At 34.2% G+C, this 14,168-nt stretch overlaps 3 protein-coding genes across 3 annotated transcripts; 2 read left to right on the forward strand and 1 right to left on the reverse strand.

Moving 5' to 3' along the window:
- The first annotated feature begins 23 nt into the window (after positions 1 to 23).
- LOC107069107 (uncharacterized) lies at positions 24 to 2,134 on the forward strand. The gene is made up of 3 exons (XM_015326105.2): positions 24 to 490; positions 1,339 to 1,590; positions 1,679 to 2,134. Exons 1-3 carry the CDS (start codon positions 250 to 252, stop codon positions 1,915 to 1,917), a joined length of 732 nt encoding a protein of 243 aa, XP_015181591.2. The 5' UTR covers positions 24 to 249; the 3' UTR covers positions 1,918 to 2,134.
- A 4,639-nt stretch (positions 2,135 to 6,773) lies between these two features.
- On the forward strand, positions 6,774 to 7,589 carry LOC107069102 (uncharacterized). Its single transcript, XM_015326091.1, has one exon. The coding sequence runs from the start codon at positions 6,774 to 6,776 to the stop codon at positions 7,587 to 7,589; it is 816 nt and encodes a 271-aa protein (XP_015181577.1).
- A 4,988-nt stretch (positions 7,590 to 12,577) lies between these two features.
- Positions 12,578 to 13,303, reverse strand: LOC107069095 (uncharacterized). Its single transcript, XM_015326078.2, has one exon. The coding sequence runs from the start codon at positions 13,301 to 13,303 to the stop codon at positions 12,578 to 12,580; it is 726 nt and encodes a 241-aa protein (XP_015181564.1).
- Between the last annotated feature and the right edge of the window lie 865 nt (positions 13,304 to 14,168).

The raw sequence follows: 14,168 nt of genomic DNA on the forward strand, positions 1-14,168 counted from the left end.
ATTAATAGACGAGGGATCACGTTTCACGTCGAAGAAATGAGAATCGGTCTTGCGAAATCGATTTGATATCCGTCTAGTCGAATCCTCGTATTCCTCTTGTCGTAAGAAAAATTCAACGAGTTTTTAAAGTGGGAGAGATATAAAAGTCCATGAACAGTCTTCGAAGGCTTAACGTCTTTGTCGATCACTAAGATCGTCCAGCCGTTGGATCCATAGATTGTAGTAAAGTCGAAGAAGTAACGAAGAAGGATGCCCCGAAAAACGTACGAGTTGTTAGTTACATTTCTTATTCTTGGCCATTCTCTGGGTATGCCCATGGATTACGAAGGATATCCGATTCTCAATAAAGACGTGGTGGCGCCCCTTGGGTACTTCAAAAGGCAGTTACGCCAGTCGGTACCTTTGAAGTTTCACTCGGAAGTCGATGATCTTGCTGAAGCTGAAAATGCACCGAACAAGGACTCCAAAAAGATCGCGAAGAACGCGTCCGGTAGGTTAAAAGTCGATATTTTAGTTCTCGCTAATAATTGATCCTTTGAATTTTAAGAGATACTTATCGTTTGTAATCACTTTGATTATTTATTTTTTTTTTTTATATTAGATAACAATAGTAATAAAATTTATTATTTTTCGATGATAACAGTTCGATCGATTTTTATCTATGTCAGGAATAATTTCATATAGTAGAGAAAGTTCATTATTACAGGAATGACAAGAGTCTCTGTCTCTATCTCAAAGCGATTGTCGCATTCCGAATGAAACGTCGAGCATGAGTAGCATTAGCTCAATCTGCCAAAGCAAGCATTCCCATTAATACCAGTTTCCTTTCGGAACCAGAGACCAATTTAGTCGACATCGAGGAAACTTGCTCGAATTTAATACTTCGATCGAGGGAAATGAGCCACGCCTACGTCGATGTCTCCTTGGAAACGGATAAGATTCGCAACGACATTGACGTTGGCTGGTAGCTTGTGTAGCTCACTGTCGTTAAGATCTCTTAGAATTGGAAATTTGTATGAAATTACGAGAATCCTCGATTTAAGGTTTATCACGAAGTCCAAAGAAATTAGAGCTTTTTCGTAGCTCTTAAAACGGGATCTGTTTGCTCACGTGTCAAAACGGATCTAACTTGTCGAAGGCATTTGTCGAAACGTCAAGGGAGATAGGATTCATGTCGCTTACCAACGTACTTCGATCGAACTCGATACACGTGTTCACGAGTAATACGGAATCGTTTGAGGAAGGCACGTCTGTAGATCCAATTAATCATTGAGTTTCACGGATGCTTGGCCGTACGGCCGTGTTGACTAACAAGGACCGTTAACATTGTGGTTTTAGGCAAATCAGACGAGGGTGGCTACTACAAGACGTACGGTAGCGATGCAGAGGGCGAGAAGGGTTACTTGAAGGAAACCTATAGTAAGGGTGACCACGGATACAAGACGTTTGACACATTCCACAAGCAGGATGGCGACAAGTACGGATTCGAGAAACACTTTGCTTACGGTAAAGCTCGTAGTGCCAAAGATTCTGACAAGCATGCCGAGCAAAGTTCGAATATTGGAAAACATGAAGATCACGAAGGTGCAGGTAAGAATTAACAATAATGAAAAGGATTAGAATATACATATTTTCAAGGTTTTTTTTTTTTAACGTATAAATAAACAATCTTTTACAGGTACGATCGTAGACAGTCACTACGTGGATAACAAAGGAGATCACAGTGGTGAACATTATTCCGGTGATTATAGCAGCCACTACACGGCCGCAGAACCAAGCTCTGAAAGTTACAGCGATACTGGCGATGGTCACAATAGGAATTATTCTACCGGTAGTGGTAGCGAGGGTTCTTACGAGAACCACAGCTCTTATTCTTCAAGTAGTGATTCTGCCGGCGATTATGGAGACCATTATTAATGATATTTAATATTATTTGTTTTCCCTCTGTATATACATATTATTTCATATATATATTCTATAAACGTTAGTATCATCGAATAAAACACACAACGAGGATATCACGTAACTCGTGGTCGTTCCTTTGAAAATATAACGATCAAATCGATACGTATTGAAGATTTATTGTCTATAAAATGTTTCATTCCTATTCAAGCGACATTTCGATTGAATTCGATCGACTACGATGGAAGCTAATTAAACAATTTGTTCGTGGTTTTCAAATCAGGTTATATTAATACGATGTATTGTTTCAACATAACTTTTCTCAAAAGTACGACGGAAATGATTGATAGGAAATCACGTAACTTGTTCTAGAACATTGTTTGATGAAACTCGATACGTCACCGACACTTAGACGTTCCATGCGATTGATCATTAACACTCTAATCTATCCTAGAATGTTTCAGATAACACGCGGAGAGATGTAATTTAGCGAAACGATAAGAGTTCACTGAAAGAGTTTATGAAAAAAAAGATAACAAAATTTATTGCAAAGTATAATAAAAGTTAAGTCGATCTTCGTATTATTGTTCTCACGATTTGAGATGTTATTTTTTAAGCTTTCGTTTTGAGCGTTTTAAATACAACTTACCGAAATCGTTTTAGATTTAAGTTGATATTCACGAGTCGGACGTTTTAGGAAGACACAGTCGCATATCGCCTTGCGGCACGATTCAACCTGACGAATGAAGAATTCGTAACCGAGCGTTAAAAAGTAGTTTCGGTCACGCGACGATCATGGTGTGTAAGAGCTTCTACACATATCACATGGTGATAGGTGTTGCCCGTACCAAGTTTCTACATTTAGCAATTATTTATAACGAGCAAAACTTAGTAGTCGTCGCAGATATTTTTAGCTGGAGACTGCTTGCACCGGATAATTATACCTTTTTTTTTTATTTTTTTATATGATTACCAAGCGGTATAATTTTTCTTTTTCCTTATTTCATTATGTTTTTTTTATTCTTCTTAACTACTTTTTTTTCAATATATACCAATATTAATTTAGATATATTTTTTTTTAACAATTAGAATAAGTTTTTTAAAACGAACGGAAATACGTTATTGGAATTACGATGAAAAATGAATTTTTAGTTCTTTAATAATAACGACGTAATTTACTTAGAAGTAATTAATTCATTTACAACTTTAATGACACAGCAATTTCTTACAAGACATTTGTGATAAATGTTATTTCCTGGGCACAAACAATAAATGGGTTTACTCGAAATGTTACTACGGAGATCGTCGAGTTGCCTTATCACGATGAGTGGCGGTGCTAGATTTCCCTTCAACCAACGTTCGGTCGTTAACCTAGTTTTCAATCGTCTTAAAATCCTTCATTTTTGGGATCAACAATATTTCTTATAGCCCTTACCTCAATCAATATCATAAAATTTTTCTACCAGAGTAATATGAATGAATGGACATCAAGATGAATGTTTGTAGTAAAACAACACAGAATAAAAGATGTATGTAAAATAGTTGAGTTTACTTTTATATTTTTAAGAGGGGAAAACTGAGAAAGCCAAAGAGAAAGAGAAAGAAAGAGAGGGGAACGCGAAATTACTCACGATCATCATTCCTCTACACCCGTAACCCTCTCGAGAAAAGGTTGTAGGCTGAATGGAAGCTCTTGACCGTAGAATAGAACCCACGTCGCGGCTCTCCCAGGATTTAAATTAGGAAACAATTTCATTAGCAGCCCAGAAGGTAGCACGAGTTCCTTTGTTCACCGACGCACAGTCCGCCGGTTTTATTCATCTAGCGAAAATGCGGTAAAGGATGGTTAAGTTGGTAAGTGTGGGAGAAAGAGAAAAAGTAGAAGAAAGAGAGAGAGAGAGAAAGAGAGAGAGTGTAAGAGAAAGCCGACGGTTGGACTTGAATGCAAGGGTGGTAGTTAGGACGAGAAGTTGAGAAGGGTTGGGGTTCTCTCTGCTGGGCCATCAACTGATTGCACACCCCGCGAGAAGCTGCCGTAGGGGTTACTGCTGGTGGCATTGCTACATAGACGGAAAAGGAAAAGAAAGGAAAGGAAAGGGTTCACGTAATTAAACAAATCTCTAAAAGAGATATTTGGATTTAATTACGCGTCGTAATTTGACATTGGTTTATCTATAGCTGACGAAACGATTATACGTATTCTATTTGAAGATCGTTTCATTAAAAGTATATAATAAATTATATCTATAGAAACGTATATTGTCTTTCTTCTTATTAGAATTTTTGAGAAGCAAATTAATTATGGATGTATATTTAGAAAAAACTATGACAATTTGTATTCATTATTCTTCGTTGAATTAAAGAAACAATGATTTATTTCAACTTGGTACTACCATTGATTTCTGTAAAAACTTTGAGGTCTCCGTTTATAGAGAGGCAACAACAATCGTTGAGTAACATCAAGGGTAGATGACGAGATGGGGAAAGGTTAGGGTGGGTAAGAACGCGAACAGGAGAGAATTGTCTCGGTGACGTTCCACCACTCGTCTTTGGATCCGCTTACAAAGCAGTCTCCCTCTTCATCCGGATGGTCCAAAGCGAACACCATCTAATCTAATCTCCGTTACTACAAGAGATACCGAGTTCAAATCGAACTTGGCAGAAGCCTTGGCCTCCCGGTTTCTTTTCTTATTCTTTCCCTTTTTCTTTTTCTTCTTCTTCTTTCTCTACTACTACTATTTCTCGATTCTCTTTCTACATTCAGTTCTCCTATCATCCTCGAAGGGTTCGAGATAGGGTGCTCGTGCAGTAACCAATCTTTATCTTGATTATGCAGCGCCAGCGCCACCGATCCGAGCCAATCTCCAGTCTAAGGCGTTGCCAAATAAGGTCTTAAGGATCCGAGAAAGCTATCGATCACACTGTTTTAGAGCTTCTTTCTTTTCCTTTCTCTCCAATTCTCTATCTATCCATCTACCTATCTCTCTATCTCTATATGAATTCGACCAGCTCGTACAATTTGCAATGGAGAGCAGGTTCGACGTCCTTCCGCCTTTGCGCGACGCGATATGCAAAAGAAAATGTGATCGGTGCAGCGAGTTAATGGCTTCGATATACCCTTTCGTTTATCGGCCTTTACGAAGCCTTTGAGAATCAATTTTTCTCTTCCTCGGTCGAACGATAACGGTAATATCTTTCCTTCCTAGTCTTGCTAGACATTATCATTTCGTTGTACCAACTATAGGGAAACGTGTCGCGAGAATATTGTTATAGCGTAATAAAAACTATTGATGTTCAAGGAAAATATAATTTTAAAGATAAATTAATATAATGAAAGAAGAAAATAATCGAGAAACGAGTAATGAAATGTAATGCGTTTTTTATTATATTTTATTTTAACTAGATTATTCTTGATAGAAATCGATAACGAAAATTAAAGAAATGAATAATACTTACCGAGCGGGGAATAATAAAAGTACTCGTTTTGTGATAATCGTAAAGTTTCATAAAAAAAATTTTGGTTTATGAATTTTTCAATATTCCATTGTTTGTTAATAGAAAAATGGAACGAAAGACTCAAAATTTAATTTTGAAAAATCAACTGCGAATGTAGAAAGAATTGCTAACGGAATTGAAAGGAATTGGATCGATTCATTGACTGAAAATATTTAGAACAATTGAAAAGCGAGTAGTAATGTCAATTGGACTTAATCTTATGATATATTTTAGAATCTAGATTCTAGCGTCGAACAAGCTATTAAAATTAGATTCATTATGTTTGGTTATCAGGAGTACCATTTAGTCGGAAATTCAATTACTATTCCGATTGACTTTTATCAGCGCGCTGTTCCGCATTTTGATTGGTTTTCGGTTACAATGAACGACTCCGGGTGTTACCGATAGCCGGTTTGTGGTAAATTATTTAGATACGTTTAACAAAATCGTTGATATTTCAACACGATTACGTAGCAATGTGTGCAGCTACGAATAACCATTTGTTCATGTCAACAGCCTTCAATATTGCATATTTCTTTATTGAACTATCGACGTTTATTATATTGGATAAGATCGTGAATAATAAAAACGTGAGATTTCTTATTGCAAGAAGACTGATTCGATGTGGTTCACAAGTTTCTGTGGTATTGTGTCAGTGTTTGAAAGAAATCGAAGAAAAAGTGAGACGATAGAAAGTCGTTTTCATCATTCTTTGTAAATTAGTATTTCTTCGTTTCGAGAAGGTAATGCTTGGACGCACTATCTTCGTGCTTGTCAAAGAGATGATTGTTTTTATGAAACTTCACGATTTGAAGTGATTTAAAAATATCTATAAAAAGCGTAAAAACATTTTTATTGCCACAATTTAACATAGACGATAGATGTTAAACTTCTGTAATTATGCTTATTGTATTACATTTAGTTACTGAACTAATATATTGACTGACCATTGCTTTTTATTCTAATATCAATTTATAATACTTGTAATAAGAAATCTTATTGGAAGAGATAATAATTATAAGAGTTTTATTTATCTTTAAAATACACCATGTATTTGAATGAAAAAGTATATTTAAAAGTATATTATTTTCGATTATTTTAATATAGTATACGAATGGTAAGTATAAGTAATAGTAATCAATAGTGAGAGAAAGTGTTAAGTGGGAAGTCGGGTTCACGAAGGCACGTTCGTTGATTTTTAAAGAATCGGAGAACGTAAAACGGAGAAACCAGTAGTTTCAGTGGTCGTACGAAGGAAAGTAAAATCGTCGGAAACGGTCGATCCGTGACGGAAGTAACAATCCAATGATATTTAAGTGAGAACAGTCGAGCTCGAGCTCGTCAGTAGCTGAAACCGAATGTGATTGGATGCCAAAATGACAAACGTAAAGACACTCCTGACGATTATTTTCCTTCTATATTGCACTTTTCTATCCCAGAAGACTTGTCAGGCAAAAGATTTGCAGACAAAGATTTTGGAGGAACATGTTTTTCCAATAAGGAATATTGAAAGCCATATAGAACTAAAAGATGATCTAGAAAGTGCTGCAACGAATCACAAACATCATGGACATCATCACAAGTCTGGTGGTGGTCAAGAACATCATGCCGACCATCACGAGGAGCACGGTGAGAAAGGTGATAAAGGTTACAAAAGTCATCATCATCACGATAAGGGTGATCATGGTAAACACGATAAAGAACACCATGCCGGACATCACGAGGAACACGGTGGTCATAAGAAAAGTCATCACGATTTAGACGAGAAATACGGGGAGCATCACGAAGGAGAAAAGGGGCATAAAGGTGGAAAGTTCGGAGAGAAAAAGGGTCACAAGAAGGGACACAAGACCAAGGGTTATCACAACAAATTCCATAAAGATGAGTATCACAAAGAGCACAAGTTTTACGATGACTATCATAAGGGCGGTCATCACGAGAAGCATGGTGATTTTCATGGACATCATGAGAAGAAGGAAGGCCATCATAAGAAGGGCGAACACAAACATTCGGGATATGAGGAGGATCATCATGGTAAAAAAGGACATCACGATAAGGGCCATCACGATGAGGAACATAAAGGGCATCACGGTAAGCACGGACACGAACAACATCACGCTCATGATGATTCCTATGGCAAGAAGGGTGATCATCATTCTGGAAAGAAGTATGGTTTCCAAATGGAACACTAAAATTAATATTTTTATAAAGGTAAAACGCCTAAAGTGACTTTTAAGTTTGAGAGTGAAAAAATGTGAGAAAATGTGATCTTGTAGTTAATCGTATAGAGCTTTTTATGAATGAAAATTGTAGGAACTAGGAATTTTATATATGAATGGAGGGTACTTCATTTATTTAATCAAATACTATTATTATTTAATTAAATAATTTATTGATATTTACTGTCGAAATAAAAAGACTGCGATAAGTTTTTTTTTTGAACATGGAAAAGTTAATTCTTAAAACCTTGAATAATTAAGCCGATCAAAGACGATGAAAGTACTAGAGTTTAAAGTAATAATCGGATATGGAATGCATTTAACTTGTCAGTTTTTAAATATTTATGGAAATGTAAAATAAAATTTGTAGTATAATCTTGTTTATACTTAGTATTGTTAAATGTTGATTTTAAAATTTGTTTTTATTTAATATTTTAATAGTAAAATTAATGAGTATATAGTAATTGTAATAATTTATAATGATCTTATTGTAACGATATTGGAAATAATACTTTAATATTCTTCATTATACGAATTAGTCAACAAAAATGGTTTAAGTAAATATAAAATGTATTAAGAATATAGGTTATTATCTCTTTGAGCTTTTTTTGATAATGAAACATAGTATATTACATACATAGGGCGGTAAAGTAAGAAATGTCTCAGAGCACATGTTTACATTGCTCTAGCCTCTCTATTGAGGCTTTCTTATTTACTGCCCATGGTGTGCATACTTTTTTTCTGCTTGACGTAGGCGAAAAGCGGCAACTTCGATTTGCACAGCGGGAGAAAAGTTGACGCTTTCCGCCCGGAGGGAAGAGAAATAATTTTTCTTATGGCTTATATTTGTCTGAGTAGCTGTATTACTGTTCAAACGGTAACACGATATTGAGCCTTATCGGTTTGTCGTGATTTATTGCCAACGTTTTCCTTCACGAGTTTTCTTGCCACTTTTTTTAAGGACTTATACCCCAATAAAAGGATTGGATTGGATGAAAATTGCAGGATTGAGCTTACACATCTCTTTGATTTTTTTTCCTTTCTGAAATGAAATTTCACATATGGTTAGCAAAAAATCGAGCCGATACTTGATACATTTTTAAAATGTAATAAAAACCGTGATAAATTCATTAATTTTCTTTCTAAATATAGATTTATTTGTAAAAAAATTCATACACGTTTTATTCTTCGGTTAAACAAATATTGGACAAGTAATTGTTTCTTTAATTTTTTGTTTTTTAACGGTTTATAGAAAAAAAAATAGAAGTCTTAAAATAATTAATAATTTATTTGATAGAAATTGATAATAAAATAAGAAATCTTCCCAATTCGCTAAAAACGAATAGAAAGTCGTTATAAAATTATCGAACGAGAGATATAAAAATAATACTCCGCATCGAAAGATATTAATGGTTTTTAATTAAACATTTCAATTGATTCGTCTAGGCAATTATACAAATCCAATAATCTATTATACATATCATACTAATTGCGATACGGTAACATTTTTTTCGTTTGGTTTGTTGGGTTACAATTTTGAATTTTGAATTTTGTTATAGAAAATGATCAATGAAGCTTTCTCACGTATTTCCTATACTCTTTTAATATTTTTTTTGTTTCCTATCTCTTTTTCGACCTATATATAGCAGAGTACTCGGATGTTCGCTTTTTGCTAAATTGACACGCCCGTTACGATATATCTAAATGTTTGTATGATTCAGATATATTTTTTTCTCTATCTTTTTCCCTCTTTCTTTATTTTTCTCTTTCTCTTGTCTCTTATATTTTCATGTTAGTGAATGCATTATTCGTTATTCATGTTTGAGCATGCACACACATTATGTCGATATGCGAACGGGCAGCCGGTGTAACCCGTCGAAAACACGTGTTCGCGTTAATTCGAATCCCTGGCGCCTTCTGCATCGGAAATGTTGGTGCTAATAACGCGAAAGAGAGAAAGAGAAGGTACGACCTATTAACTAGGCATAGCAAATAAAGCGAAACGTGATATTACATAATTTCTCTTTCTCATAACTTTGATGGGCTAACATTTTACACATCGTTTATTATTATTTTATCGATCGATAATTTCACATTTCTATATTAAAAAAAATTCCAATTTAATATTAATTTATATGCATAATTATATTTGGCATAATTTATGTGAAGATTTAATAATATTATTATTTTTTGATGCATAAGTAAATATATTATTCGAGTCTGGCTAGATTTGATTTCACGTATGTAAATTATTATATTATATTATATGTATATAAAGTTTCAATTAGATTAAAAATTAGTAAAGTCTTCGACCTTACATTGGAATAAAAATAAAAAGGTAATAATCGAGGGGTTTAGCAATTTTTACTATATCATTTTGTGCAATATTAAAGTTATATATCGTACGAGTTAGTTCGCACATTCTAAGATAACCAAGAAAGGGCAGCGTATAAACAAGTTAAGCTTGGCCATAGTATTTAATTCGCGAGCTCACGACCATCAAAAGAGCTTGCCTTATGCGGCTTCACGATGCAATTTTCATTACACGGCTCTAGTACGTGGACGCGTTTATTATTCGTAAGGTTGCTGCCGTCTCGTGAAAATTTTATCAAAGGTTCTTCTACTTATATAAGACGAGCTTAGGACGGTGGCGCCGGTATGCTCTGTTGTATTGTCTGATATCAACTACCCCGTCTAGCTGGTTTCTCCTTTAGCGACAAGGGCACAACGACGATGAGCTTCAAGAATTCGTAGGATTTGCATACTCCCTTTACTAAGTGAGTTATACTGTCTTATTATTTTTCTCTCTTTCTCTTTCATTTATTTTTCTTCTACAATTATAATTTATTAAGTCGTTAATTTTTAGCAAAGAAGTTATTACCAAAGCGACTTTATATAATGATAATTGTGATAGCTAAAATAAGTTAAAAAATGGATAGAACTAATTTTATGATGTATTTTTTATTAATGATATTTTTATTATATTTTTTTTCTAATAATTAGTCCACTTTCATAATTATCATAATTATTTCTCTAATCGATAATACAAATACATAAAAATATATAGATAATCAAATAACAGAGATTATTGTTTATGCATTTGATAAATTTCTAATCATAGTTTATGAAGCGAATTCAATTCTTTCTAACGTTCAAAGAAGATTATCAGTCAGAGGTGTGAAAGTGAGAGAACGTTACTGACTCGGAACGAGTTAAAGAGTAGGTTGAAGTTGGTGGGAAGTGCCAGGACACATCCACCACTAGGATACTAGGCAAGAACGAGAGGGATCCTTACTGGGTTTGCTGCTTCTGACTAGTAACTGACTGCTATTTGCATTGTTAATTAATAGCCATTATTCTCTCTCAGAGAAATTTCGTTCGAAAGTCATAACATTCGAAGGGATATAACGATTTTCATTGAGACTAGTTTGTCATTTAATCCGATCATATATAAAACATATCAGCAATACATAGTTAATGCAAATATTATACATTATTTTCTCTGGAAATATAAATAGTCAAAGTTTTGAAATTTATTGTGAAAAATGAAAATTGCATTTTAAACTTTTTCTATGCATGATACTTACACGTACGATAACTTAGAAACTGTAATACATTCTTTTCATATTTAACTTGTTAAAATAAAAAAAATGTAAATAAGTAATCTAGCTTATTTGTATATGTTTTTTAAATTGCATTCATCTATCTTACATTATTTAGTTTACATAAGTTGAAGTTAAAACTGATCTGGTATACATACTGAACATATATGTACATTTGTATTTATATATAGAAAGATAATAGCAGATGCGAGGTTACCATTTCTCCCATATCACATATCACGTACGCATTTAGTGTACTGTTCCTCTTTCTCCTTTTGCTTCTTTTTCTTTGTATTAGAATCACTCCAATTACATTAATTAATCCTGGCAACGCATACGTGCAAGGCAGATCGAAACAATAGAGGGTACCCGCTTTTTCGTCATCGTTAAAAACGAACGGCTGGAAGCATCAAGTATGGTATGCTGCAATAGTTTACACGAATACGGTCCTTCAAACAATGCTTTTACCAAGATCGTGTTTTTTCGAATGATAAGCGCAATGTTCGATTTCGTAATTAAGCGATCATTATTGATTTTCTTTTCATAATATACACAATAGCAGATTATATTACTCAATGTAGATAAGGAAAAAGCTTACTTACAACGTTCGGTAAAAATATATCCAATTTTATTGAATATTATTTGAATGTTTTAATTGTAATAAAAATTTTTCCATTGTTATATTATGGTTATTTTGTAATAATGCAATTTTAAAAATTCTAATTACTTATGAGTAATATTCAAGCCTGTCCATGCGTTTATGCGGTTATTGATGCATATTTAAACGTATGTGGAAATTTATTTAATCTTTTGTAAAGTGTTGGTAAAAGGGTGTGAATATGAAATATAAAATGAGATATGAAAGGAGATTTGAGAATGCAGGTCCTGTTAATAGTTTTTATTTCAACCGAGTTCAAAGACATTTCTACGCGAATGAATACAGTGAAAGTGTTTATCTTTAAGCGTGAAGAAAAAGATCCTACCTCTGGAATAATCTTTTTACTATCTTATATAACAGAGATAGCTGGAAGATTAGTTGGAAAGGAATTTTATGACACCAACGAAGTGTAAATGATACTTTAACCGTAGTTCTTTCTTGCTATTAAGGATAAGGGGAAAAGCGATTAATGATATTTCTGGGACGTTAGTTTTATTTCTAACAAAAACAATTTATTTTAAACGAATATTATAAACGTATTAATTAACAAAATTAACAATCAACAATATATAAATATAAAATATCATTAGAATTCCCTTACAAAATTGTACAGGGTTAGGACAATTATGCTGAGAACGTTGAGGAGAACAGCAGATCGAGTGAAAGAACAGCTGGTGGTATCTCCTAATTGGATGACTTTCCTAATGGTCGTGTTTGTATTTCCAATCTTTGTGATCTTCATGACCACCCTTTTTACCATAATGAGAATCGTGATGATAGTGTTCATCGTGTCCACCACTATCTTTATGGCCTTTGTGATCGTGATGGTGGCTACCCTTTTCGTGATGGCCCTTTTTACCGTAATGATCTTCGTGATGACCCTGATCGTGATGTCCCTTCTTAAAGTGACCACCTTTTTTGTGACCATGCTCGTGATGATGACCACCATGATCTTCATGATGACCAGAATCGTGATGCTCGTCGTGAAACTCTTTATCCTTCTTAAATTCATCGTGCTTCTTCACTTCGTGATGACCCTTTGTGCTGTGTCCCTTACCGTAGTGTCCTTTTTCGTGAAAGCTGTGTCCCTTTTCACCTTTCTCCCCTTTATGATGTTCTCCGTAATAACCATCATCATGATGATGATGTTTCTTGTGTCCTTCGTCTTCGTGAAAGTGTCCCGAGTGTCCCTCTTTGTCGTGATGACCTTTTTCTCCCTTATCGTGATGATGATAACCTTTGTATCCTTTATCTCCTTTTTCACCATGTTTATGGTAATGATCTGAGTGATGCTCTTCTCCGCCACCTTTTTCAAAATGATGTTTGCTAGCAGCTGTCTCTAAATCTTTTAGGTCACTAATTTCTCTTGCCAGGGCCAATGTGACAAAAAAGGCTACTGTTATTAGAGCACCCCGCAAGCCAATCATGTTGCTTGCTTAGCAGTATGGTTGATATTTGGTAAAGTAACCCACTGCCAGTTCAAATGCACCCAGCTGATGCAAGTGACGGGATGGGATCTCGATACCAGGCCGATTAATTTATACGTTTCGTACCCAGTCCAGAACTATGTATTGGCAGATGGAGGTGGGTAAACCACAACGGCAGTGGTGGTGTTTTCAGCTAGGTTCCTGTGGTGGGAGCGAATAGTTTCGGTTTCCCTCTTCGTTGCGCTATATAGAAATCGTCCTTTTTTCTTTCTGATACATTTGTTAGTTGCTTTCTGCTCTCATGATCAAGGAAACAAAGTAATCTCACAGTGTTTTGCTGAAGAAATTTTTTAAGTAATCGGTTGGTCAACTTTTAAAATAAATTAACAATCAATGTTCTATAATATTTTCAAATTATTTAATATTTAATAATTAAATTTATTTCGTAATAATTATTGATATCAATCGTTAAATAAGAGAAATTAGGTTAAATAATACTTTTACCTGCAATATATTATTATTATTATTATTATTATTATTATTATTATTATTATTATTATTATTATTCACTATAATCGATATTTATGTTGACAAAATTTATAGTTAGTAAAATAATTACAATCTTTTGGTCGGTTATTTCAATTTCTGTTTTAATATTTAAGTGATATTATGGGAATAGATCAAATAAATTTATATTGATTCTTCAAAATTACTACGTTAAACCATTTCACATACCGTTATCGTAACATAATTTGTTGTGCGTGCTTTGGCATAATTAGTTTTTGGTATTAGTTGATTTATTATCATACGTGCTGGAGAATATTAAACTGGATTCGCTATTCGATATGCGTATCGTGCCACTGTA

The sequence above is a fragment of the Polistes dominula genome, unplaced genomic scaffold (assembly GCF_049000335.1).
Source record: "Polistes dominula isolate Pdom_NZ unplaced genomic scaffold, Pdom_raw_medaka contig_15, whole genome shotgun sequence".
NCBI lineage: Eukaryota > Metazoa > Arthropoda > Insecta > Hymenoptera > Vespidae > Polistes > Polistes dominula.

What these genes read in the sequence shown, in the direction of transcription:
- LOC107069107 (XM_015326105.2), top strand. Translation starts at nt 250, where the DNA reads ATGCCCCGAAAAACGTACGAGTTGTTAGTTACATTTCTTATTCTTGGC. An exon ending in GATCGCGAAGAACGCGTCCG is followed by an intron (nt 491 to 1,338) that starts GTAGGTTAAAAG and finishes TTGTGGTTTTAG; the next exon opens with GCAAATCAGACGAGGGTGGC. An exon ending in TGAAGATCACGAAGGTGCAG is followed by an intron (nt 1,591 to 1,678) that starts GTAAGAATTAAC and finishes AATCTTTTACAG; the next exon opens with GTACGATCGTAGACAGTCAC.
- LOC107069095 (XM_015326078.2), bottom strand. Translation starts at nt 13,303, where the DNA reads ATGATTGGCTTGCGGGGTGCTCTAATAACAGTAGCCTTTTTTGTCACA.
- LOC107069102 (XM_015326091.1), top strand. Translation starts at nt 6,774, where the DNA reads ATGACAAACGTAAAGACACTCCTGACGATTATTTTCCTTCTATATTGC.